General features: G+C 46.8%; 1 protein-coding gene and 1 long non-coding RNA gene across 2 annotated transcripts in view; one reads left to right on the top strand and one right to left on the bottom strand.

Moving 5' to 3' along the window:
* Ttl (tubulin tyrosine ligase) overlaps window positions 1-20,683 on the top strand; it is a 34,015-nt gene extending 13,332 nt beyond the window's left edge. Inside the window, exons 4-7 of the mRNA XM_076832637.1 lie at window positions 4,739-4,874; window positions 5,770-6,039; window positions 13,132-13,275; window positions 17,618-20,683. Coding sequence (XP_076688752.1) covers window positions 4,739-4,874; window positions 5,770-6,039; window positions 13,132-13,275; window positions 17,618-17,753 — 686 coding nt within the window. The 3' untranslated portion in view covers window positions 17,754-20,683. The remainder of the gene's footprint in view (window positions 1-4,738; window positions 4,875-5,769; window positions 6,040-13,131; window positions 13,276-17,617) is intronic.
* A 4,962-nt stretch (window positions 20,684-25,645) lies between these two features.
* On the bottom strand, window positions 25,646-26,937 carry LOC143380447 (uncharacterized). The gene is made up of 2 exons (XR_013088636.1): window positions 26,283-26,937; window positions 25,646-25,787 (listed from the first exon to the last, which is right to left on the bottom strand). It is a non-coding gene; the product is annotated as an uncharacterized LOC143380447 (long non-coding RNA).
* Between the last annotated feature and the right edge of the window lie 174 nt (window positions 26,938-27,111).

The following is a 27,111-nucleotide window of genomic DNA, read 5'->3' as shown; positions in this document are numbered from 1 at the left end:
GCTCTGTCCAGGTGCACATGAAAATGATATGAAAAAATAAAATTAATTAATTAGAATAAAATATGGTTAGCTTTTCCATTTTTTTGTTAAAAGTTATAAAACTTACAAAAATGTATCTACTGAACTCCTTCCCTTTCCCCCACTATTTTTTTTCCAACCTGCCAGCGTTAAGTATATTAGTTTTCAATAAGAAATAGTTTCCATAAGGAAATTGCACAAGGAGAACAAGGTTGGAGCCGATGGGAGGGAAGGGGGCTACCCTGTGCTGCAGAGCATCTGCAGGACGGTCAGGGAAGCGCATTGGGGTGCTCACTCTGGAGGAGGTTTGCTGGCAGGTCAGAGGATGGAGTGTGAAGCCTGAACTTGAGAACTGGTAGCTGGAACGAAACTGGAACCAGCAAGTCCGTGTGGTTCCTGAGGGAGGTGAGACAGAGTCACTGTTGGAAAAGAGAAGAAGTGCACTTTCCATGTTGCTTTGCAGTTTCCAAGAGCCCAACCAAATGGGGGGACTAGTGACAGAAACAGGCAGTCAAGAATGGGGTGCTCTGAGGAAAGATGGGTCACGGAATTAATGAACAAATGGCATTCGTTTGTACTGAAGGTATCAGATCCACATGGAGATGAGCTATAAATCCAAGGACTGGTGGGAGGGCCCTAGAGACCACGAGTGAGCTCAGCAATGTACAGTATATGAGATCCACACACAAAAAAACAATTGTGTGGAAACCGAAATTAAAACTGTGTCATTTACAGTTACCTCAGAGAAAATGAGGTGCTTGGGTCTCAATTTGACAAAACATCTATAGGTTCTGAATGCTAAAAAAAAAAAATTAGAAATTATGGAAGATGGCAAACAGCACCTAAAAAAATGAGCAGACGGAAAGTATACATATTTCCAGTTCACTTAAAGAGAACTCATTGAACTCATTGTACTATAGGTACACATCAGTCAATCCTTTTAAATTTCAGAGAAGGCAAAAAGCTTGGGCCACTGTCTTGAAGGCTTGGATCCTGCAACTGAGTTGAGGAAGGCTCGCTATAGTCCTGAAGACGCTTACAGGGCAGTTGAGTTGACTAGAATACTAGCCAATCCTCTACAGGCATCCCCACTGCCAAAACCATGAAGCCAACAGAAATTCTAGGTCTTATGCTGACATTAAGATTACTAGAGATGTGGTGTCTTATTCGTTGGGCTACTTTGCATGCACAGGAAATTTTGATAAGCAAAAATTCTTATTCCTGGAAAATTTGGTATGTTAGGAATAGATTTACATAGTAAGATGTCAGCAGTTACCGTTTTCTGTGCTGAAATATCTGAAAAATATCTTTGAATTTTTCCCACAGATGCCAGATTAAGATGAATAGACTGTTGTTGATAGTGGTGGTGATGTGTGCATGCGTGTGTTCCACAGTTGTACGAAGTCTCAAGCGCTCCCTATTGTGTAGAAAGCACTCAATAAATATTTATGGGGAAAAAAATGAGCAGACGGACTGTTCATGGATCTCAGAACTCCCATAGTAAAGATGTCTGCAGGGTTACTGTCACTCCACTGGGACATCGGCAAAATGGGCATAAAGCTGCTAAGATTCATAAGGAAGCACACAGGCCCTAGGATAGCGTCAACAATCTTGTAAAAGAAGAATGACTAGAAGTCATCACTGTGACCAATGTCAAGGTGTGCTGCTGTGGTGCTCAGTACCCTGGGGTGCTCAGTGCCCAGGGGATGGGGAGGGTGCTCAGTGTCCTGCGGCCATTGGCGAAGGAATAGAAATGCAATCAGTGGAGCAGGACAGAGAGCTCAGGAGTAGACCAAGCACAAATGCCCACCGAGTTTGGACAAAGATCCCAAAGCCATTCAATAGAAGGAGAAGCTTTTCAACCAGTGCAGCCAGATAAGGTGGATATCCATAGGCAAAAATAATCAACCCAAACTCGCCTCAACAGATCTCACCCCTTGACTAACTTAATTAAGGTAAAAAACTAACTCAAAATGGATCATGGAATTAAATGTTAAATTAAACATTGTGGATGGAGAATAGCAGGTAGCACTTGGCAAAGAATTCCTTTTTGGGGTGGATGGGGTGGGGGAAGGGGACTAGGGATTGAATCCAGAGGCGCTCAACCACTAAGCTACATCTCCAGCCCTTTTTTATATTCTATTTAGAGACAAGGTCTCTCTGAGTTGCTGAGGCTGACCTTGAATTCATGATTCTCCTGCCTCAGCCTCCCGAGCCACTGAGGTGACAGGTGCGCCACCACAAGTGTGGCAAAAAGTTCTTCAACTTGTTGCCATAGGTACAGTCCATAAAAGCAAAAATTAAATAATTGAAACTCATCAAAATATCACTTTTTCTCTGTAAAATACATCTTTAAAAGGACAAAAAGACAAGGTACAGATGGAAGAAAGGATTTGTAACTCCTGTACATGACGGGACCCAGGTCTGGAAAATGTAAATGACTTTCAAAACCACAGCCAACAGCAGACACCCCATCTGATGAGAAGATGGGCAGAAGAATGTGGGCATAGTTTCCATTGAAGAGGCTACGCAGGCAGGAGATAAGCAAAGGAAAAGATCTCTCCAAATGATTAACTATTAGGAAAATATAAATCAAAACCAGGAGCTGTCACTTTATTCCTATTGAAGTCGCTAAAATAAGTGTTAATTATAGTGAATGGTGGCCAGTCTCTGGGTCAGCTGGAGCACTCAACCTTGCTAGTTGGAATGTGAAGTGGCATAGCCTCCCTGGGTGGATAAAAAGAGCCAAAAGGCTTGGCAGTTTCTTATACAGTAAGCATTAGATCTGGGCACGGTGAGGAGCACCTGCAGCTCTGGCACTCGGCAAGCGTAGAAGGAGGATCACTTGAGCCCAGCAGTTTGAGGCCAGCCTGGGTAACACAGCAACAACAACAACAAAAAGAAAATCCAAAACAAAACAAGCCTGAACCTGCAACTACCATGCCACCCAGTAATGGCACACTCCAGGCCCGTGTCCTGGAGAGGTTCAAACTCAGGTTCCCACGACAGCCTGTGTGCGATTATTCATCGCAGCTTTGTTTGAAGCTCAAACTAGAAACGATGCAGATGTCCTTTAACAGGTGAATGATTAAACAACAGGACAGTTGATACCTCAGAAGTCTGCCCGGCAGCGACGGAACCGGGGAATGATGCCAAGTGGAGAAAGCTGGTCCTGCAGGAGCACATACGGGATGACTCTATTTGTATACCATTTTGTTTTAGCTGAACTAGGGACTGAACCTGGGATGCTCTACCACTGAGCCACACCTTCAGCCCTTTTTATTTTTTATTTTGAGACAAAGTATCACTAAGTTGCTGAGGCTGGCCTCAAACCCAAGACCCTCCTACCTTACCTTCCCGAGTCTCTGGGATTACAGGCGTGCACCACTGCTCCTGGCTAGTATGACATTTTGAAATGACAAAATTATAGAAATGGAGAACGGATTGGTGATTACCAGGATGGGGATGGGTTGGGGGAGGGAGGAAGGTGTGGCCTTACGAAGACAGCACAAGGGATCTGTGCCGCAATGGCATTGTTAAGAATTGAAGATATTTACAAATCATGTCTGATAAGGGACCTGTGTCTAGAACACACACACACACACACACACATACACCTACACACAAGTACCTCTTATGATTCAATGATACAAAGACAATTAACCCAATTGAAAAATAAAGAATCATATACATTTCTCCAAAGAAAATGTACAAATTAGTTAATAAACATATAGGAACATGTTCAGCATGACTAGTTGCTAGGGAAATGCAAATTGAAACCACACAAGATACCACTTCATAGGCACATACACACGTACTCCAGGAGGGCTCTAATCAAGAAGACGGGTGATAACCAGCGTTGGTGAGAAGCTGAAGACATTGGCACCCTCAGACACTGCTGGTGGGAATGTGCAGTGGTCCAGCCATTTTGGAAGAGTCTTGTACTCCCTCATGAAGTTAAACAGCTGCTGGGCGCAGTGGCACATGCTTATAATCCCAGCAGCTCGGGAGGCTGAAGCAAGAAGATTGAGAGTTCAAAACCAGCCTCAGAAACTTAATGAGACCCTGAGCAATTTAGTGAGACCCTGTCTCTAAATAAAAAATAAAGAGGGCTGCAGATGTGGCTCAGTGGTTAAGTGCCCTTGGGTTCAATCCCCTGTACCAAAAAAAAAAAAAAGAAAGAAAAATAATGGGTGAATATTATGATATGTTACATCTTAATTAAACTGTTCAAAAGGACATATTGTATCACTTGTTTGATGTGTAGGAACAATTTAAGCATATCCATTTTTTTATTGCTATGCCACAAGAACATCCCTATACATTTGCGTTTATGCCCCTACCTTTCTGGTATTTCTGTAAGGTAGTGTTAGAAGTGAATTTATTGTCATATGCGCTACAGTCTTTATGGTGGCCACTGACCTAGAGTACGTGACATTTGGTTCAAGGGTTTAAACAGTGTGGGTGTCTGTAAAACTAAAATGTCACATTGGAACCTGCCAGTATGGTGATGAGAACCTATGTGGCCCAAGAGTCAGTTGGGTAATGCCAGGTGCTCTCATGGGGTCAGGGGAGAGGGAGGGGCCTGCAGGAGGGAAGGGAGGGAGGGGACCCGTGAGCAGGCCTGCAAGAGCCTCCTTCTGTGGGGTCTGTCTCTGGCTCTGGGGAGCCCCTTGCCCTTGGCCTGAGCTGCGCTGGGGTGTGTCTTCTTCTCTGCCAGGCGAAGGCATCCTCATCTCCTCCGAGGCTTCCGAGCTTCTGGATTTCATAGACAACCAGGGCCAAGTGCACGTGATCCAGAAGTACCTTGAGCACCCTCTGCTTCTCGAGCCGGGTCACCGCAAGTTCGACATTCGGTAATGCTTTGGGGTCTGCATCTTGTTTTCCTCCACCTGGAAGGAACGGGAGGGGGTCCAAGGTCTGGTGGGAGGTGGGATGTGCAACATGAGGAGGTATTTTGTTGAGTGCAGAAGAAGGGAACCGAGTTCTACTGAATTTTCTACTTTAATATTTCTTCTTTCTAGGAAACGTCACTAAGGTGATGGGTTTTATTTTTTTGAATGCATTCTCTGTTAGGAAGGGGCTTGTGGGTGCAGAGAGGAGTATAAGTGCACAGGGCCTCCTGGTGGAGGAAGCTGAGAGAGGTATATGGGACCCACAATCCAGACACAGTGTACTGTGATCCTGCCAAGCCGTTGGTCCCCACTTCATTGCTTTTTACGAATGTCATGCGCATACCTGCCTCAGGTTTCTGGATTCTCAGTTTCTGAGCAAGGGCCTGTCATGCAGGAAGAATTGATGCGGTGCTTTCTAGAGCCAAACGGCCTCTCCCCAGCTTGCTCTTGACCTTGCCCTCAGCTCTTGTCTCCCTGAGGCCTTCACAATGACTTGCTGCTTCTCAGACATCAGCCAGAGTTGGGTCAGCTTCCTGAGGAGCCCTGGTCCTCTGCAAACACCGAAGGGGCAAAGCGAGGCTTTATAGGGTATCCTCAAAATCTACCCAGATCTTTGCAAAATGCTGTCTTTTTACTGGATTCAGGTCTCCACATCGTCATTTATGGTGATGACCCCCCATTGTGGCTAACTCACAGTTTGCCTTATATAACCCCAGAACCCACCTTGCTCCCATTTGCCCACCTCACACACCATAGAGAGATAACCAATGCCTACGGTTTTGCTCCAAATGCTGCGTGCACCTACTGCATGAGAGGCTGAGCGGAACCCGGGTAACACTGCTTGTGTTGATTGCAGAAGCTGGGTCTTGGTGGACCACGAGTATAACATCTACCTCTACCGGGAGGGTGTGCTCCGAACTGCGTCCGAGCCGTATCACGTTGACGACTTCCAAGACAAGACCTGCCACTTGACCAACCACTGCATTCAGAAGGAGTACTCCAAGAATTACGGCAAGTACGAGGAAGGGAACGAGATGTTCTTCGAGGAGTTCAACCAGTACCTGACGAGTGCTCTGAACATCACCTTGGAGAGCAGTATCTTACAACAGATCAAACATATCATAAGGTAACGCCCCGCGCCTTCTCAGTTTCTCCCAGCAGCCTTGAGTGTTCATGCCGCTGAAGGAATCGTTCCACTTAGGTTGTCTAATTTATGGGCAAAAATCATTGGTGATGATAATTTTCACTTTAATACCTGTAGGACCTGTAATGATGTCCCTTTTTTCACTCCAGATATTGATCATTTATATTTCCTCTCTACTTGGAGGGATTGGCTAGAGGGTTAAACTTTTCAAAAATATAGCTTTTGACTTTATGGATTTTTCTCTATTTTTTCCAATTTCTTTGATCTATGCTTTTTCATTTTGGCTTCTCAGGGGGAATTAATTTCCTCTTCTTTTGTTTCTTAAGGTGAATGTTTAAATCATTGAATGGAGAGATTTCTTTTTAAAAAAACAACCACCACCATTTGGTGCCTACAGTTTTCTTCCAGCTTCTGCATTAGCTGCATCCTACTGATGTTCTGTTCTTATTCTATTATTTGTACTGAAATATTTTTAAATTTCCCCTGTGACTTCATCCTTGACTCACGTGGGACTTAAAAAATTTTGTCTTAATATCCAAATATTTGAGGATTCCCTAGTAATTCCATTATGGTCACAGGGACATACCTGAAATATGGTTTCATTTTTTAAAATTTTGTTGAGATTGGTTCTGTGGCCCAGAGTGTGGCTGGTCACAGTGCACTGAGAGGCGCGCGGTGCTGTCCCTGGGTGAGTTCCCCAGCACCCGCCTGTCGGGTCGAGGCTGAGGATGTCCCCTGAGTCCCCCCTCCTTGCTGACTGCCCTGCCTGTCCCGATCCAGTCGCAAGCAGGAGCATTGGCGTCCTGGGCGAGGTCCTGGGTTGACCAGTACCTCCTTTCAACTGTTCTGGGTTTTCTTCATCTGTCTTGGGCTCTGTTGTTAGGTGCACCTGTGTTTAGGACTGTCCCTCTTTGAACTGGCCATCTGTCAGTGTGTAACTGTCTGTGTCTCTGGGGGTCCTTGTTTATTCTGTCTGATTTGGGTCACGGCCTCCTGCTTTCTTCTGATTCATGTTTCCGTGGTGTGTTTCATCCCACTCCTTTATTTTTACCTTTTATTTTCTATATATGGTTGAGTTTTCAATCTTTTTTTTTTTTTTGGTACCAAGGATTGAACTCAGGGACACTTGGCCACTGAGCCACATCCCCAACCCTATTTTGTATTTTATTTCGAGACAGGGTCTCACTGAATTGCTTAGTGTCTTGCTGTTGCTGAGGCTGGCTTTGAACTCGCCATCCTCCTGCCTCAGCCTCCCAAGCCACTGGGAATACAGGCGTGCGCCATTGCACCTGGCTGCTTTTTTTTTTTTTTTTTTTTTAATCTTACTCTAATACGAAACTCTTTTAATTAGTTGATACCTTTTAAACAATGTAATTATTGGTTTGGTTGGGAGCACATCTACCATCTTATCACCTATTGTCTGTTTGTCTTGTCTTTTTTTAACCTCTCCTTTTCCTGCTTTCTTTTGAATTATTTGTATGTTATTTTATTCATTTTAATTTTTCTGCTGAGTGTTTGGCTGTCTCCCTCCCTCTTCTGTACCAGGAGTTGAACCCAGGGATGCTTAACCACTGAGCCACATTCCCCTCTTTATTTTTTATTTAGAGACAGGGTCTTGCTGAGTTGCTGAGGCCGCCTTTGAACTTGTGATCCTTCTGCCTCAGCCTCCCGAGCCACTGGGATCTCAGGCATGTGTCACCACGCTGGCTGGCTATCTCTCTTTGGTTTTTTGTTTTGTTTTGTCTTTAGTGGCTGATCTAAGGATTAACTACATACCTAATATTTCACAGCCTTTCTAGAATCAGTAATTCACCACTTCAAATAAACTTCCAGTTCAGTAACTCTGCCCTCTATTGTGATTTTACTGAAATCTACTGCGCATGTTATTTGCTATCAACAGTTATATGTATTTCCAGACGTGTTAGATTTTCAGGTTGAATTTTTATATAAGTGAAACTCTATATAAATCCAGATAAGAGGAGGAAATATTCTTTTCTGTTTCCTCAGACTCTTCTCATTTCTTTTGCTCTTCCTTCAGTTCTGAATTTTTCTCTGACATAATTTTCCTTCAGACTTTTGAAGCAGTTTTGCTGGTGATAAATCCTAGTTTCCCATCATCTGAGAATGTGTTTATTTCAGCTTATTCCTGAAGGATATTTTTATGAGATTTACACAAACATAATGTGAAGCCAGAAGTACAAGCTGGGTGCAAGATACACACAGACTGATCCCTTTGGAACGAGCTGAAGAGCATGCATTGAGCAGGCAGCCCTGCTGCATTACGTAGAGGACTGTGCGGGTCTGGCAGAAGCAGGAGGAGAAACCAGGAATGCAGAGCAAAGTCAATGAGGGCCGCGGTTTCCTCTGGCGGGGAAGCAGGGGCTAAGACACTGGGAGGAGCATTGGGTGTTCATCAGTATCACACACATACATACATATGAATTTTTTTTAGGTGCTGGGCTTGAACCCAGGGGTGCTTTACCACTGAGCCACACCCCCACCCTGTCTATTTTTGAGACAGGGTCTGGCTGAGTTGCTGAGGCTGGCCTTGAACTTGTGGTCCTCATGTTGGGAGTTGCCCTGGCTCCAAAGACTAACTTCCCCATCCCCCAAGAAGAGCCGTCCAATGGTGAGCCCTGCTGGCTCACATGATCCTTACCCACCAATCAGATTAGCCCTGCTGGCTCACCTGATCCTTACCCACCAATCAGACTAGCCCTGCTGCTCACCTGATCCTTACCCACCAATCAAAAAGCACCCCATGCCAACTATCAAACCACCCCCGGCTCTATAAATATGCAGAGCTGTTCCTCAATAAATGGGCATTTTTTCTGACAGTGGGCATTTTTTCACCTCATGCCTCAGCCTCCTGAGTTGCTAGGATTACAGGCATGTGCCATTGTGCCTGGTTGTTTTAGCACTTAAAAAATAAGGTCTGCTTGTGATGGATTATCTCAGTTGTTATGATGATGCTGTCTTTCGTTTGTTGTTTGAGAACATTTTTCTCTGGAAATCCATGTCCAGTTGGCAGTTAACAATTTGAAGGTGGCATGTCATCGTCACCTGGCTCTGATCCTTCCTCTGAGAAGCCAGCAGGAAGCACAGTGCTGCTCCTGTCGCCATCTTTCTGCTTTTGTGTTTCCTCTTTGCTGATTTTTACGGATTTTGCTGAGACCGGTGTGTGGTTTTCCTGTTCCTGCTCCTGCTCTGGCGTCCCACTCCTGTGACTTTCCTGTGCCACTTTCTCTCCTGACGGTCCCACTCCTGCTTTTCTCCCAATTTTTGTTTGCTATCAAAACCTGTCAAGACATTTTAAAGAGTTAAAAGCTTTCGGAATCTGCTGTTAGTCTCCCCTGTTGAGTTCACGCCTCTCGTTATTGGGCTTAGTTCTCAGGTTTGCATTTGCTTCTTTTCTTTCAAGCTACAGTTCTCATGAGATGCTCCCACTTCTCTCTTATTTTCTTGAATTTGTCATTGGCAATTCTTTAACATCCTTGTCTGATAACTACAAAATCTGGACTACCCCTGGCTAGTGCCTGTGCCCTGGGGGCTGGACCTGGCTAAATGCCTGTTTTCTTAAGGTCTATGAGCTAAGAATGTTTTTTGAATTATTTTTTACATAGTGTAGTCAGGCAGGATGGTGCACACCTATAATCCCAGCTACTTGGGAAGCTGAGGCAGGAGGATGGCAAGTTCCAGGCAAACCTGGCAACTTAGCAAGACTCTGTCTCAAAATAAAAAATAAAAAGGGTTGTGAGTACAGCACAGTGGTAGAACAGCTCTAGCTTTTATCCCAGTGCCACATAAATAAATAAAAACTTTAAGGATTATAAAAGAAAGAGAGGAAGAAAAAGGAGACAGAAAAGCTTATGCAACAGAGACTATATGTAGCCTGCAAAACCTAAGATATTTACTGTTGGGTCCTTTGTAAAAAACATCTGCCTGCCCCTGATGTCTAAGTCTGTATCTATTTTTTTTTCTCTTAGTCTATTTCTTAATATGCCTTGAAATAATTTTTTAATACTAATTTATTACAGTTTACTAAATCCAGTCAAGGATTTTTTTAAACGAAAAAGTGTGCTATTTTATAAGTTTTTAATTATGCACACACTTTCTGAACTGTGATGCAAATTAAGATCTAAATCATTTACAGCACCTCTGAACCCCCTTAAAAAATGTACTCTCTGCCAAAGATAGCCACTCTTCTGACTTTTGTCACCATAGGTTCCTTTTTGCTTGTTCTTAAAGCTTATGTGAGTGGAGTGCTACATGGTCTCTGTGTGAACTCATTGGTGTTTGACTCTGTTATGCAACAGAGACTATATGTAGCCTGTGGTGTGGTGTGGCCCACACTGTTGCACAGAGCAGTAGTTGGTCCTTCTTTGCTGCTGTGTAATATTCCACCATGTGAATATCCCAGAGTTTATCCTTCTATAACTGACAGCTTCTGGGTTTGACTTCTTATATTTTAGACCTACAATCTGCCTGGGATTGTTCAGTGTCAGGCCTCTTGCTTTTCCACAAGGATATCTTAGGGAGCCAAGACCATTTGCCCCTGCCATTGCCCTGTGCAGACCCTGAGTTACCAGTCGGGGCCAGTTGCCAGAGGGTCTGTTCCTGGGTCTCCCTTATGTTTTAGTCTGTTCATCTGCCTTGTCACTGCTGCCCTGTCGCAGTGCCCAAGACTTCCCTTGATGTCTTCTTACAGAGTCCCGCAGAAGAATTCAGGGCTTGGAGTCCCATTTTTTTTTTTTTCAGGGATTACAGATGATTAAAATTCTGATACCAGATAAATAAGCTGTGCAGGGGGAAGGATTCCTGTTTAGTCAGGGGGTGTGTGGAAGCACAACGCTCTCCCTGGCTGCTCCTGCTTTTCAGGGAGTGCTGCCTCCAGGTGCTCTGAACAGCATTCCCCCCCCACGCCCCCTACCCCCCCCCCCCCGTCCCCCTGACTGCCCCCCACCTGCGTGCTGCGTAGCATCCCTGCACCACTCTGAGGTTCTCTCCTTAGTCACCCTCCCCTGCCTGCCCACTCCAGCCAAAAAAAGATGCAGAGTATGAGGATGAAAAACTGCGATTCACCGACCATCCATCTGGAGCTCCCGGCAGATGAAGCCCAAGGTTTCGCTTTTGTTTGGCCCTGGCTCCGTTTTTCTTTTCCTTGGAGAGTGTAATGCTATTTTTACTTTTTATACTTCTCAATTGTTGGTCTGTCTCATCTATTAAACTTTTCTTAATCATAACATTTGAAAGGCTATTTTAATTAAAATATCTTTGGGTATTCTCTCCTAGAGCAGAGATAAGATGTGTTTTGAAGCAGGGTCCCACTGTGTTGCCCAGGCTGGTCTCAAAACTCCCAGGTTAACTGATCCTCCAGCCTGGGCCTCCCGAAGAGCTGGGACAGTGAGTGTGCCCCATCATGCCCGGGCCATTATGTTTTAAAATGTGATGTGCGATTTGCCAGCCTGGGTTAAAAATTCATGGCTAGGGCATGGTGGCACATGCCTGTGATACCAATGACTCTGGAGCTGAGGCAAGAGATTCACAAGTTCAAAGCCAGCCTCAGCAGCTTAGCGAGGCCCTGAGCAATTTAGCAAGACCCTGTCTCAAAATAAAACATAAAAACGGCTGGGATGTGGCTCAGTGATTAAGCCCCTCTGGTTCAATCCCTGGTACCAGGAAAAGGAAAAAAAAAGGTGGATGGCTAACCTTCCCAAAATGGATTTCAAAGGTTTAGACATCTGTAGAAACAGTTTTCTCTTTGGGTGAGAAAGAAAGAAAAGAAGATCGAAATTGGGGGTGGCTATTGGAGGAAGACTGGGAATAAGACCTGGCCTACGTTCAAGGCCTCAGTTCCTCTTGAAGTCATGTGAGGATGTATCTTAGAGTTGGTCACGAGGAAGCCCCTTCCCTTCTAAACCTACAGCTGATGGACGGTTGTCTCTGGTGATACCAGAGTCACCAGAACACATTTTATTTACTAGGGTAAACATTTTGCCACATCCAGCGGAGGGAAAAGTCAGAAAGATCTTCATAAAACAGAACAGCCGAAGGTTCCTGGGATGTTTGTACTAGAGGATGGAGTCATCTAGAAATAATAAATGTGTTATTGTTACTATTGGTGAGTTAATGAAATGTGCTGTTCTTAAGAGTAATGTTTATTAAGTGGATTGTAGGTACCAGAGTTGGGCCAGGTTCCTTAGAGCATTATCTCAGTGAACTCTCAACAGTAGATGTAGGTGATATTTTCCTTATGTCATAGGTAAGGAAATCAATGTTTGGCTTAGAAAGGTTAAGAACATACCAGGTGTAGTAGCATACACCTGTGATCCCAGCGACTCAGGAGGCTGAGGCAGGAGGATTGCAAGTTCAAGGCCAACCTGGGCAACTGAGCAAGATCCTGCCTCAAAATGAAAGATAAAAAGGGCTGGGCATGGAACCCAGTGGTCGAGTGCCCTGGGGTTCAGTCCCTGATACCACAGCAATGACAACAAAAATATAAAAGAACTTGTCCCACATTATAGCCTGACTGCAGACTCATGTTCCTGAGATTCACTTTCAACTTCTTTCTGAGTCTCTGAAATCCATTAGTATTTTCAAATAGTAGTTGATGCTGATAGTAACTCAGTGCTGTATCTCAGCATTTAGTGTTAATGTGGACAGCTCTGAAATCCTTTAATTAGCAATAATTGGGCTGTAGAACCAGAGCTAGCAAAAGAAATGAATGAGGCCAGCCTTCTTTCTGCAAATGTCGCTCTCCAAAAAAGGAGAATCATATTTTACAGGCGGAAGTACAGGACACATGTGGCGGCAGCCCCCAGTTGGTGGCATCTGTGGTCACAGAGGCATCAGTGCCTTGTGCTGAGCTGCCTACCAGGCCTGGGACAGCAGCCTTTACCTGGAGAACATGGGTGCAGATTCCAGTAACCTGCCTGCTGAGTAGCCTGCTCTGAATGACCTCTTGGGTTAATGTTGAAGGGAGGGTTCGGTTGAAGCTGATGTTCATATGCAGCTGACAGTCAGTCCTCCACGCACCCACCCGCCGCTCAGCAAGCTCCCCTCCTCTCCCTGCAGGAGCTGCCTCCTGAGCGTGGAGCCAGCCATCAGCACCAAATACCTGCCCTACCAGAGCTTCCAGCTCTTTGGCTTCGACTTCATGGTGGATGAGGAGCTGAAGGTCTGGCTCATCGAGGTCAATGGCGCCCCCGCTTGTGCTCAGTAAGCCAGAGGGTGTGCTGGGGAGGGCGGGGTGGTCGTGCACTTGGGATAGTTTGACTGAAGGTTCATACTGACTCTTTGCTGCTGCCCCAGGGTGTGCCACGCAGACAGGGGTCTTGGGGAGGAGCTGGCTGATGGGGGGCTTAGCTCTGCCATTTGCTTGCCCATTTTCTCATGTGGTCGCCAGGTGGGTGGCAGATGCCACGAGAGCTTGCAGCAAAACTAATAGTGGCAGAGCGACCCTCTCATGTGGCAGGTGGCATGGGCAGGGTCCTGCCAGGAGGAGAGACGGGAGGTTCAGGGGCAACCAGGCAGGTGGTTGTCTGAGAAGGCACCTGGACGCCATGGAGCGGTAGCTGGCACGCAAGGAGAGAGTGTTGGGGCCCCAGAGGGTGTGGGGACAGCTTGCAGACGGGAGGCGGCGTCCAGGGGGACAGCGCCCTGTGCTGGGCTCCGGGCAGTTCTGGGAGATGCTCAGGTGGACAGAAGCTGCCCGGAGTCTCCCGTTCCTTCTCTCAGCAGCAGTACTTACGCCGTGTGTGGAGGGGTGAAAGGTGGAGGTGGGAAGCACGTTGGGACCTTCTGTGGAAGGACCCAGGTATGGGGCAGGTCAAGGGGACCGAATCCCCGTGGTCCTGACGCCTCTGAAGACCCGCTTTCATGCCAGTATGACCCTCTCATGGCTCCGTGTCCCTAGTTGGGGAAATGGAGGTGATTTTCCAATAAGCAGCGTGAACCATTTGTGGTTTAAGGGCCAGCCTTGGCCACCTGCCTGATGACTGACAGGTGTGGTTCCACCTACCTGTCACTCCCTGTAGCTGACATAGGCTCCCTAGGTCGCGCACCCTGGCGAGGGAGCAGAGACCCTGGCCCAGACCTCAGTGGAGAGGAGCTGTGGGCAAGGTGAGGGGCCAGGTACAGGTACCACCAGGACGAAAGCGAGGAGGAGGGTCAAGGGGTATGACTGAGCCGAAGGCCCAGTGGGAACTGAAGTCCCCTGGGGGTGGGAGCAGAAGGTCTTCACGCTCCCCTTCTCCACCTCCGTGGTAGTGGGCCCTGCATCTCCTGTGTCCTTCTGTCAGAGTCGCCCTGTTCCATGCTCTGCGCTGCCCTCCCACCTCTTGCCCTTCCTACTCCCTCATCTTGCTGCCTGGCTCCTCCCACACAGATTGTCTCAGCTCTTCATTCCTGGGAGGATGTCGGATCCTGGGGAGGATGTCGTAGGCAGCTCCTTCACCCTCCTCTCCACAGACTACCTCGCCTCTGGGGCTGGAAGGCCACCACCCTATCCCCACAGTCTAAGTGGGAAGTGGACACAGATCCTTCCTCCCCTGCCGGCACCCTCAGCTTTGCCCCCTGAGCCATGGGCTCTGCCTCCCACCTCCCTGTCCTCTGCCTTCCTCTGCCACCAGTACTGATGCTCTGGCAGGTCATCTCCCATCACCACGGAGGCTGTTCCAAAGAGCCCCCTCGGTCTGCACTTCTGCACTGCGCCATAAAATACCCCCTCCCCAGTGCAGCCAGAGTGGAAACATGGAAACCAGATCTCGGGTTGCACCTGAGATTAGAACCAGACCCCGCCCTCCCCATCCTGAGGGCTGCTGCCCACTGTCCAGCTTTGGGGGCCTCTGTGCTGGCTATAATCCCTATATAGAACCCCCTCCACCACCACCAGTCTCACCAGGACCAGCTCCTTCTCTGCCAAAATGGCATCTCAAGGAGCTGTCCCTGGACAATCCCAATATCCTCCAGCCAGAGTCTTAGTAATTCCCTTCATGTGGCAATTGCCACCAAGTTGACTAGCTTCTGTTCCTTTCTAGGTGGCATAGACCATGAGGGGGTGGCCTGGGTTCTTATTATCACTCAGTTTTGGAGCCCAGCACTGCCGGGCACTCAGTTCTCTATAAGCGATGGTTGGATGAACAGACACGTGTTCCTGGGTAGCACTGCTCCTCCACGAGTTAGTAATTGCAGTAGAGACATCGTAATATCACCTTTCTACTACCTAGTAGCTTTGGTGGGAGATTTACTTATGTTTGGCCCATCCTTACACATCAGCGGAGATGGGGGCAGTGGAGTGGGCTCTCTATGGAGAGCTTTGAGAGTGTCCAGATGGGGCCTCTGAGTGCCATGGTATGTACTGAAGTCAAGGGTGCCATTGCATCTTGGTGGTGGGTCAGGGAACAGGATGTAGAATGCAGTCAGACGTACAAGTATAATGTGTAGAAAAAAAAAGAAGGGGACCCTGCCGGGTGGAGGGGGAATGATTCTGTTTTGGTTTATTCTTGAAGCTTATTTGTATATTAATGAAGCAGTTCCCACCAAAGTGGTACCCTTCTATAGAGTGAAAACCCTTGAGCAGGGCCCCGGCAGCGGTACTGGAAGGCTAGTGTGCCTCTTTTACCCCATGAGGAGTTAAGGATGGATACCCTGTTATCCTGAGGCGGCCAGCATCTTGCTTGGTAATTTTTCCTGCTCAGGAGGGGCTAAGCCATCTGAGAAAATAAAGTCTGAAATAATTAGTGAAGAAATAAAAGACAAAGTGAGAATTACAGTTTTAAAAGGCATGGAGGCCCTGATAGGTCCAGCCTTCATAGGAGCGGGAGCTGAACAACTAGAAAATGGCTCCGTCAGTGTAAGGGGGTATGTCAAGGGCAGGGATGAGGTTTCAGGGGTGGAGTCTTGCTTCATGGGGTTTTGCAGTCAGCAGGTTGATTGGCATCTTGGCAGGCTACCCCCATCTCTGAGAGGCTATGGGGCTCCAGCAGGTCACCCCATCCATTTCCCGTGCTGTGTGGGACCTGGCAGAGCTGAGTGTCTGGGCCATCTTTAAGCAGTATTGCCGCTGTTAAGTCCCATAATACCAGATTTTCCTATTTTCTGGCTGTGATGCCTGTTTGGTCCACACATAGTCCACAGATGGCTCTCAACACCCAAAGGGGAGGGTGGAGGAACAGCAACTTCTCCCCAGTTAACCCAGAGTGTGAGGCAGTGCTCCGACGTCCTGCCCACCAGCAGCAGCCCTGTGTTCCAGTGGAGACTCCCCGCTTCCCTGAAGAGCCGTGCGGAGCAGGGCCCCAGGCCTCACAGCTTGCATCAGTGCTCTGTCTTTTCTGGGTTCTTCTCCCTGGCTCCCCAGCCACCACTCCATGTCTGCTGGAGTCCCTCTGCTCGGTCTTGGTGGGAGTGGCAGGGTGTCGGGGACAGGTAAAGAAGGGTGTCCCCAAGGAAGTCCACTTGAGGAAGGAGACAGATGCTACCCAGGTTATAGTATTATGAGTATATTTCAAGTATAGCAATAGAAAAGTGAACAGATGTTGTCTTTTTAAATTTTTTTTTTAGTTGGTGATGGACTTTTATTGCATTCATTTATCTGTATGTGGTGCTGAGAATCAAACCCAGTGCGTCACACATGTGAGGCAAGCGCTCTACCACTGAGCCACAACCCCAGCCCAGATGCTGTCTTTTTGGTACATGATTTTGCATAGGGTGGGGTCTTACAGTGAGCTGGGCCTGGAGGCTACCTGAGCCTCCTGGCTGAGGTAGGAGCCAGGGCCCTGAGGTCTTGTTCTTGTGCTGAAAGAAGTGTCTCTTCAATGCCTGTTCACTTGTTCACCAAGGAGGAGGAGGAGAAGGGGAAGCTGAGGTGGGTCCTCTCCTGGAAGGGCAGATGGCTCTCATGCTGTTGAAATTGCCTGTCTTCCCTGTGGTTAGAACAGGAGTTGTCTGATCAGTTCACCCGGCGGGCCTTTGGAGCTGTAGATCAGTGGCAGAGCACTTGCCTGGCATGCGTGAGGCACAGGGTTCAATCCTTAGCGCCACTTAAAAATAAACAAGTAAAATAAAGGCATACTGTCCATCTACAACTACAAAGAAAAAAAATAAAAAGAAAAAGAAGCTATTTGTTGAGCTAATTCATTACCTTTTTTTTTTTTTTGGCATTGGGAGAACTCAGGGACACTTAATACTGAGCACATCCCAGCCCTTTTTTGTATTTTTTTTTTTTTTTTTTTTTTTTTACAGACAGGATCTCACTGAGTTGCTTAGGACCTCGGTAGATTGCTGAGGCTGTGTTTGAACTTGTGATCCTCCTGCCTCAGCCTCCTGCGCAACTGGGATTATAGGCACACACAGCTTTTGAGAGAATTCTTTGCCTACATGCGCTGCCTCCTGAGTTATTTGTCTATGTGGCGGAAGCCAGTTTTATAATGATGGTCATGAGATGGGATTTCTAGGGCAGAGCTTGGTTTAAAAAAAAAAAAAAAAAAACACGAGAGAAGCCTTTGTTTTTCCCTTGCACGTTGATGAACATCCTCAGTGACGTTTCTGAAACTCGTTCCAGGAAGCTCTACGCAGAACTGTGCCAGGGCATCGTGGACATAGCCATATCCAGCGTCTTCCCGCCCCCAGACGTGGAGCAACAGCCTCAGCCTCAGCCTCAGCCTCAGCCTCAGCCGACCACTTTCATCAAGTTGTGAAGGACAGGATGGAGATGGGAAGAGAGAGCCCTGGCACGGGCGTGATAAGAGAAGGCTACTCCGGAGAGCCCCCACGGGCTGCTCAGGGCGCTGCCCAAGCGGAGCGCTCCACAGAGCCGCGGAGGCTTTCGGGACCTGAAGCAGATGTCCCTGAGGGAGGAGCAGGCCAGCCTTCCGAGGGGCACCATCGGTATCTGGCTGTTGAGTGTGCTCTTCTTTGCAGGTCTTTCCGTACTTGGCCCTGGGCACAGAGCCTCTCCTCCCGGGATGGCAGGCGCTGCGGCCTCGGCGGGGTCCTTCCACCTGCTGCGACCTGACCTCTGAGCATTGCTGCAGCCCGCTGTGCTGGGACACAGTGGCCCTTCTTGCGTTCTGGAGATAGCCCGTGCGCTCCCTGCTCATCTCCTCCACCTCGTTCCGCCCCACTAAACTCTGGACACGCATGCACCAACTGTCCTTAGTTTTGTGCCCTGCATAGTGTCTCAGGGAGGCGGTTTTCTCGTCCCCTTCCTGGTGGCGTTTGGATTGGGGGTCCTGGGATTAGGCACTGAACAGCCCAGACTGCTGTCAGTCTGCTCTCTGCATGTTTTAGAAACAAAGCAGCCAGTCTGCCAATCCTGTAAGCATCAAATAAGCATGAGAGGAAAAACATATCGTGCTTTACTTAATAGGTGGGGTGGGTGGACGGGGTCTTTGGACATGGTTCTCACTTATCATTGTATAACGAGAATTCTAGATGCACATTTGCTGAGTTCCCTTTCCTTCAGTCTATTTTTTTTTTTTTTAACCTTTGTAAAGCCTCTCCAAGGGTTGGAGAAGGGAGAGTTCCACTCTCCAGGTGGCCCTGGCCGGAGGGAGGTGGCATTCCCTCTTATGTTCTCCTGTGCTCCAAGCAGTCCCTGGAGCTGCAGGGACAGTTTCTGAGCATCTGTCCTGCAGATGGGTGAGGTGTGGTTTAGAGCTGGACACAGCATCTGGGAGGCCTCCACAAACAGTTCATTCAGATGTGGTTTCCAAGTAATGGGTCGATTGACAGAGTGGGAGCAAGACGTCGTTTGTGTTCAGTGTGAGCTTAGAGTATTCGGGAAGTCACAGCAGATGTGTGGAAAGCTTTCCTGGGGTGTGCTGTCTTCCATTATTCATTGTTACTTGGCAGTTTCTGTAGTCAGGTGACTTTAAGAAGGAGAAGGAATAATGTCGCCTCCTCAGGTATGATGAGATGTGGGAGCTTATGGCGACAAAAAAGGAATAGTGATTAAGACTGATTTCATAGGTGTAGCAGTGGGTGTGGGACGGGAAGGTGATACATTGAAGTTGCCTCCCGGCTGGCTTGACTCCGCTCAGCTGGTGATTTGGAATTACAAAGTGAAAGTCCTCCTGGTCCCCTGGAACATCCAGAGTGAACTCACACAGCCAGTGGTGAGGCAGCCGAGGGGCTGGTGTCTGGGAGTTCTGAGAAGGCAGAGAGAAGATGCATGTCCACTTAGAAAGTGGAGGGTGCTGGGGCCCTGGCAGGTCTACAGGACTGTGGAGGTTTTGTATGCACTGGGACTCAAGTCAGGGGCATGGGAAAGTTCTGCAGCTCTTGCCATGAGGGAGCTAAGGGATCAGCTATCAGGAGGAGTGCGACTCCTGGCAGGGCTTCTAAGAAACCTGAATTCACACATGCATTTGAGGGAGGTGAGGCTTTAGGTAAAAGAGGTCCTTGTGGTGGGTCCCTCACAGGGTTTCAGATACGGATCTCTTTTATGTATCTCTTCTGTATCAGGTGGGAGGTTGGCTCAGAGCTGCCCCATGTCCCTCCATGCCATCCTTGGCACAGAAGGCCACACACCTGGCTCCCCAGTGGCTTTGTTCCTTAGTCCAGATGCTGGGGAGGCGGCGCTGCTTATTAGGACACCTTGATGCCGACCTTGGCTCTGTCGTTGATCGCACAGTGTCCATTGAGCCTGTTACCTTTCTGTGCCTTAGTTTCTTATCTCATGGAAGAGACTGCAGCCCGACCCGAGGATCAGGGCTTGTCATGAGGATGAATGAGAACCAGAAGAGCACCAGGGTTCTCATGCTGGAGACACCTGGGAGCTGGCAGAGAATGCTGGCACCCCCCCCCCACCTTGGCCAATTCTGTCAGAGCCTCAGGCAGCAAGATGTCTTGAGATGCCTGGAGCCACTGCTTGAGGAGGAAGGAGAAAAGCATGATTAGCTTGGAAGAATCACACAAGGCTTCTTAGAAAATTCATTTTGGAAATGAGCATTTCTTTCAGAACAGTCAGACACTGATGTATTCATGGCACAAGCCGGTATTGTCTAAGCAGGTTCTGTTTGCTTCCATCACAGCATTTGGAAATTCAAACATGCTTTCATTCACGTCAACAGTGCATGAATCCTTGGTGGGGAAATGTAAACATGTGACTTTATAAATCTAAATATGTGCTGAAGTTTTAATTATGAGAAAAAAAGCCTCTTCCCTCACACTTTACTCCTAAGATAACTATAAGCTCCATTTCACCAAGAGCATCTAAGTGCCTCAGTGTTCAGATGGAGCGGAGCAGGTGCTGCCCATGTACCAGCTGACATGATGTGTCACTACGCTCCTCAGGCTGATGGTCACATGTATGGGATATCAGGGAGGGCTAGAAGTGTACTGGGATCCACAGAACCAGCAGGTGTTAATGAAGCCACAGGTGTGTTCATTAACAGCTGAGGTGTCTGCAGGCATGGATGAAGCCCTGTGGTGGGGGTGGCTCTGCTACCCAGCACAAGGTGCCAAAGTGGGTCACATGTAGCACGTGGGTGCCATCGAGAACTCAGTAGTATATGTGTCTCTGGTCCTGAACACAGACTCTGTACCTAAGAGGACATGATTTCTGAAATGAGGTGATTTTATGGATGTCTAAAATGCCTGGTGCATTAAAGATATTCCAAGTGTTTTTGCCCCCATGTGTCTGTCATTTACTGTAGTGTTGGCTGTCCTAGGATGTCCCTCACTATTTAAATCCATGACACCATTATCCAGGGGGAGGCAAACTTGCCCTATAAACAAGCAGCTAGTAAATCCCTAGGCGTTGCAAGCTGTGTGGGGTCTCTGTTGCATATGTTTTGGGTTTTCCCCCCAAACTTATAAAAAGCAGAAAAACTAGTCTAAGCTCATAGACCACACACAACCAAGCCAGATGTGGCCATAGTCTGCTGACCCCAGGACATTGCTCATTACATCAGCCAACAGATTGTCCTTTAGAACTGCTCTGGGGTGAATCATCAAAGCCATTTCAAGTGCTGAAATCTGTTCCCCACTTTTCACACGTCTTGTGTATTGTGTGGATCCTGGTTGTGGAGGACAGTCAGGAGGAGTTGGAGGGGCTTCTGAAAGGAGGCAACCTCCATGATGAGCTGGAAGGCCCAGGTTCCTTCCTGAGCGTTTCACTTGGGGCAAGTCTTTATGTGGCTGTGAAGCACAAACACCTCAAGGTTTCACACGTGGAAACAGTCACTAACTTGTCCCTTCTTATGCAATGTGGCGGCATGCTTTGCTCTCCCTGGGTACAGCTGGCTCACCCCAGGGGCTACTTATACTCCATAGACAGACTTCTAGCACAGATGAGGGTCTTCCCAAGCCAGAAACCCTGGCTTAGGTACCCTACTCCAAAGAAGTTTCAGATGTGACATGACACACTCCATGGGGCTCAGCAGAGGTCCTGCAGACAAAGTGCAGGGTTGAGCAGGCGTGGCACCAGGCAGGCAGATCCTGAGAAGCCTGAGAGTGCACATTCAAAGACACTAGAGGACGCCTCTCAGAAGCTGGTCACACCTGCTCTCAGTAGCTTACCCTCCTTAAAGAACCTCCTGTTCTCCTTGGCCCCAGAGATGCAATAAAACTTTGAAGATGTTTTCCCTAAAGTATCCCTAAAAGCAGGGAAAACACACCCCTGTGAGGCAGGATGCTTTGTGGGAGAGCTTGAAGGTCCCAGCAAAACTCCTTAAAAATTCATGTGAAAGGACATCAGGTCAATGTCCTGTATCGGAATAGCTGAGTAAAAACCTCTGAAAATTCCCTCTGCCGTAAAAGCAACAGAACGCCAGCAACATGGTGTGGACATTTACTAAAGGTTAGCAGCAATCAAAAAAACAACTTATTTAATAACCATGGCTGCCTCTCTGTAAGAACCATGAGCTTTTAACTTTTAGCCTTGACATTTTAACTTGTTCATTTCCATCCTCCTTCCTGCTCCATGGCAGCCTCAGAAGCCAGTATCCACAAACCCACGGAGGAGTCCAGCATCCTAGCAGCCATCAAGTGGGCAGAAATAGGCTGGAGCTCCTCGAAGCCCCATTACCAGAGAACTGCCACGGCTTGGCATTTCTGGTTTTCCATGAAGCCCCCACTCCTGGTGTTTCTTTATTTGATGGGGTTCAGAGCTTGCCCAGGTGATGATCTTTTCCCTGCATACACTTGCTGAAAATTAGTGCAGCAGTTATTTTACATCAACTTCCTGAGGTAACTATAACCATCAGATCAATAGCAAACTGACCAAAAGAGAAGTTGGGGAAGGAGATGTTCATAGGAAGTTTTGAGAAGCTTCAACATATTTCTAAGAACACAGAAGGTCACACGCAGGCATAGGACTATGTGCATGCCCAGGGAAAAACTATTCCCTCAGCTTTTATTTTTGTGTGACCTTGAGTCTGTACATGGCAGGAAGTGAGGACTAAGGACTGCAACATGCTTTCCTGGGTATTATGAACATGCCTAACTGCCGGTGTGGTGGTACATGCCTGTGATCCCAGTGACCTGGGAGGCTGAGGCATAAGGATCACAAGTTCAAGGCCAGCCTCAGCAACTTACCAAAAAATAAAAATTTTTAAAAAGTACTAGGGATATAACTCAGTGGTACAGTATCCTGGATTTAGTCTCCAGTACCCCCCAAACACACACACACACACACACACACACACACACACACAATTTATAACAAAAATGTATTAGAAGAAATAGTGACAAAAACTTCTCTGATTCTCTCTCTCTCTCTCTCTCTCTCTCACACACACATACACACACACACACACACACACACACAATTAAAATGCATTTAAGAAGTTCCATAAATTCTAAATAGGATAGTTTCAGAGAGAGCCACACCAAGACACATCAACCACAAAGAGACTAACATGATAGTCAAAAAGATAAGGAAACTGAAATGTTTAAATAGAAAGTATAAAGTATATAAGAAAAGAGAAGACAGTAATGAAGGGGGAGGGAGACATGAGATATAGAAAACAAAGAACAGAATGGCAGATAAATACTGTCTTACCAGTGATTTCATTAATGCAAATGGATTAAACATTCACCATTATCAAAAGACAGAGATTGGCAAAGTGGATTTTGCAGGAGGGGGTACTGGGGATTGAATCCAGGAGCACTTTACCATGAGCTACATCCCCAATTAGGTTCTCACTAAGTGTTGAGAGTCACACTAAGTTGCTGAGGCTGGCCTTGAATTTCTGATCCCCTGCCTCAGCTTCTGGGGTCACTGGGATTACAAGTGTGTACCACCATGCCTGGTGGATTTCTTAAATTTATTTTTATTTTTTAGACCAAAATGGATTTTTAAAGAATTATGCAACTTCATGCTATCTACAAGAGGTATGCTTTAGATTAAAAATCAAATAGGTTGACAGATTAAGAATATGAGAAGATATACCATGTAAACAATAATTCAAATAGAGCTACTAATATTAGACCAAAGAGGGTTTAAGAAAAATATTTCCAGAGGCTAGGGATTAGGTCAGGGGTAGAGTGCTTGTAGCATGCACAAGGTTTTGTCTTCAATCCCCAGCACTACAAAAAAGGGAAAGAAATTCCCAGCAATTTGGGAGGCTGAGGCAGAAGAATTACAAATTTGAGGGCAGTGTTAGCAACTTGGTGAGACTCTGTCTCAAAAAATTAAAACGGGGGGGCTGAGGATGTGGCTCAAGCAGTAATGCGCTGGCCTGGCATGTGTGCGGCCCGGGTTGGATCCTCAGCACCACATACAAGCAGAGATGTGTCCACGGAAAACTAAAAAATAAAAGATTAAAATTCTCTCTCTCTCTCAAAAAAAAAAAAAAAAAAAAAAAACGGGCTGGGGATGTAGTTCAGTGGTAGCATGCCCCTGGGTATGACGCGCACACACACACTCAAATCATGTACAACACTCTTCCTTGATAAAAACACACAGGAGTCAGAAGATGCAACTTTCCTCATAAAGTAATAAAAGAATTGATAAAGGGCATCTTTGGAAAAACCCAAAGACTACATCCTATATAATGGTGAAAGACTGAAAACTTTCTCCCTAATATCAGGCAGAAAACAAAAATACCCATTCTTGACACCTCATTTAGAAGTGTACTAAAGGTTCTAGCAGAGCCATTAGACAAAAGAAAGGGAGGGCAGACATCCAGTTCAGAAAGGGAGAGTGGACTCTCTGCCAACAACAAGATCTTATGTATAGAAAGCCTAAGGAATCTACAGCAACTATTAGATGGAGTAATGAGTCCATCAAGGTTGCCAGATCACCAAAACAATTAAATGCTTAGAAATAAATTTGACAAAAAATCATTTGTACACCATAAGTTACAAAAATCTTTGAAGAAAGCTATGGAATATCTGAATAAATGGAAGACATTTCATCTTTGTGGATTGTAAGGAAATTATTTTTGGAAATATGCCCCAAATTTAATGAACTAGTTTGATCAAAAACCTCAGCTGCTGCTGCTTCTCCTCCTCCTCCTCCTCCTCCTCCTCCTCCTCCTCCTCCTCCTCCCCCTCTCCTCCTCCTTCTCCTCCCCCTCTCTTCCTCCTCCTCCTCCCCCTCTCTTCCTCCTCCTCTTCCCCCTTCCCCCTTCTCCTTCTTCTGGGGTGAGGGCAGAAATTGACAAGTTAACACTAAAATTCATGTTACTACGAAGAACAATGAATAGCCAAAACAGGGAAAAGAACAAAATTGAAAGATGTATACTTAATTTAAAATTTTACCACAAAGCTACCATTAATCTATACTATGTGGTTTTGACATAAGGACAGATACACAGATCAAAGAAATAGAATTGAGAATCCTAAAATAAACCCTTGCACATAAGGTCAATTGACTTTTGACAAGAGGGCTAAGATAATGCAGCAGGGGAAAGAATATTCTTTAATAAATGGTGCAAAGACAATTGAAAATAGATATGAAGTGGATCCCTTTTTCAAACAATCTACAAAAAAGTTTGAAGACTTAAAGTTTAAACTATGAAACTCTTAGAAATAAACTGCACTTCATCAAAGTTACAAATTTTTTGGAAAGTTTGACATCATCAAGGAAAAAAAAAACTTCACAAAATGGGAGAAATGATTTGTAAGTAATATGCTTATTAAGGACAGCCATATGTAACACAAAGAACTATCACAATACAATAAAAATATGAGCCAATATTAAACAGGCCATGTATCTAAACATGTCTCCAAAGAAAATATTAATCAATAAACAGAGGAAAGTATGCTTAATATCACTGGTTATTAGGTAATGCAAATCAAGACCACAACCAGATATTACTGCATGAGCAAGTAATAATCAAAAGACAGTATTAGGCACTGATAAGGACACAATGAAGCTGGAATCCTTATTTATTGCTACAATATCCTTACATATTAAATAAATTGTACAGGTGCTTTGAAAAAGTTTCACGGAACCTTAAAATGTTAATTATGGAGTTAATATATGACACAGAAATTCCACTCCTAGTTGTAATACCTAAGAGAACTGAAAACACGCATAACAAAAACTTGTGCACTGATATTCACAGCAGCACTTCATAACAGCCAAAAAGTAGAATCAACTCAAATGTCATCAACTAATGAATGAATAAACAAAATGTACATCCACAACAATGAGTTATTATTCAACCATGAAAGAAACAGCTGTGACATCAATGAACCTTGAAAACAGTGGAGAGACAATGAGGATGGTCAATTCTTCCGATTTGTACTCTGAAGGGGACAGAGAAATGATGGGGTAGCTGAAAAGAGACAAAGGATCTGTGAGTAGTTTTAAGAGCTTTTCTGGCCTTTTTGTGTGTTGATGGGAATGATGGTCCCTGCAAGAATCCCTTTATTCTCTTGCCTTTGAAGAGTCCTTGACTAGGAGAGGGTTTCCTAGAAAGAACAGAGGCACTGTGAAGGAGGGGAGGCAGGACCTAGGTTTTAGCTGCACATCTGGGTAGATCTGTTGGTGTCGAGAACTAGACATAGAAGGTAACTCCTCTAAAAGTCATATAGGAATGGAAATGAACAGCTGTTGTGACTTGAATATCAAGTCTCCCCCAAAGGCTTCTGTGTTGAATGCTTAATCCCCAATGCAGCAATGTTCAGAGGGAAGGCTTTTGGGAAGTGATTGGATCTCATCAATGGGATCAACCCATTGAGGGAATCATAGCTATGTCTTTATTAGGAGGTGGGAACAAGTTGGAGGTGATGGCTTTCAGGACGTGCCCTTGAGGACTATATCTTACTACCTTTCTGTTTCCTGGCTGCCATGAGATGAACGTTTTCCTCTTCCATGTCCTTCCACCACGATGGGCCTTTACTTCAGACCCAAAGTAAAGGAGGCAGTGGACGGAACTTCTGAAACCAGGAGCCAAAACAGATCATTCCCTCTCTAGGCTGTCCCTCTTCCCCCAGGTCCTGCGCCACAGCCACACAAAGCTGACTAACCCGCTAGCTGAACTAGGAAGAGGGGAGGCTGACGCTAGGGAGTCTGCATTCCCAAGGGGCGGGAGCACGCTTTGAGGGACGAGGGGTCAGCTCACTGGCTGCATTTCGGTGGCGGCCTCCCGAGTGTGCACAGGTGGAAGCTGGCCACGCCTTCACTTTAGACGTGCGCAGTACTGTGTGCAGCGGCTGCACCACGCACTGACACGCGCGCGAGGCCCAAGGACGGTGAGTCCACGTGGACGCCCTCTTCCCCGGCCCGTGGCTTCGGTCCAGAAGAAGGGCAGGGTCAGCCCGGGCCGCCTCTGCTTGGGTTCCAGTGACGAGCTGGCTGACGGTAACGGTTGACTCTCGCATGATGGCCCAGGATCGGGCTCGAGGGAAGACAGCGCTACTCAGCACTCCCAACCCACGGGCAACGGGACCGCCCCCACCGCGAGCGTCCTCCGCAGAAGCGGACTGGGGCCGGTCCGTCCTGCTCTAACTCCGTGCAGTTCCGGCCGCCCATTCGCGCTGCGGTTTTGGTTGCACACCGACCCCATAAAGCTGCCGGACCGAGCCGGGCAGAGCAGTCGGAAACTACACTTCCCGGCAGGCCGCGGGGCCGGCCATTGCTCCCGCGCCGCGGAGTCG

This window comes from Callospermophilus lateralis, chromosome 14 (assembly GCF_048772815.1).
Source record: "Callospermophilus lateralis isolate mCalLat2 chromosome 14, mCalLat2.hap1, whole genome shotgun sequence".
Taxonomy (NCBI): domain Eukaryota; kingdom Metazoa; phylum Chordata; class Mammalia; order Rodentia; family Sciuridae; genus Callospermophilus; species Callospermophilus lateralis.
Note: the sequence above shows the minus strand (reverse complement) of the source record. Positions and strands in the feature narration are given on the sequence as shown.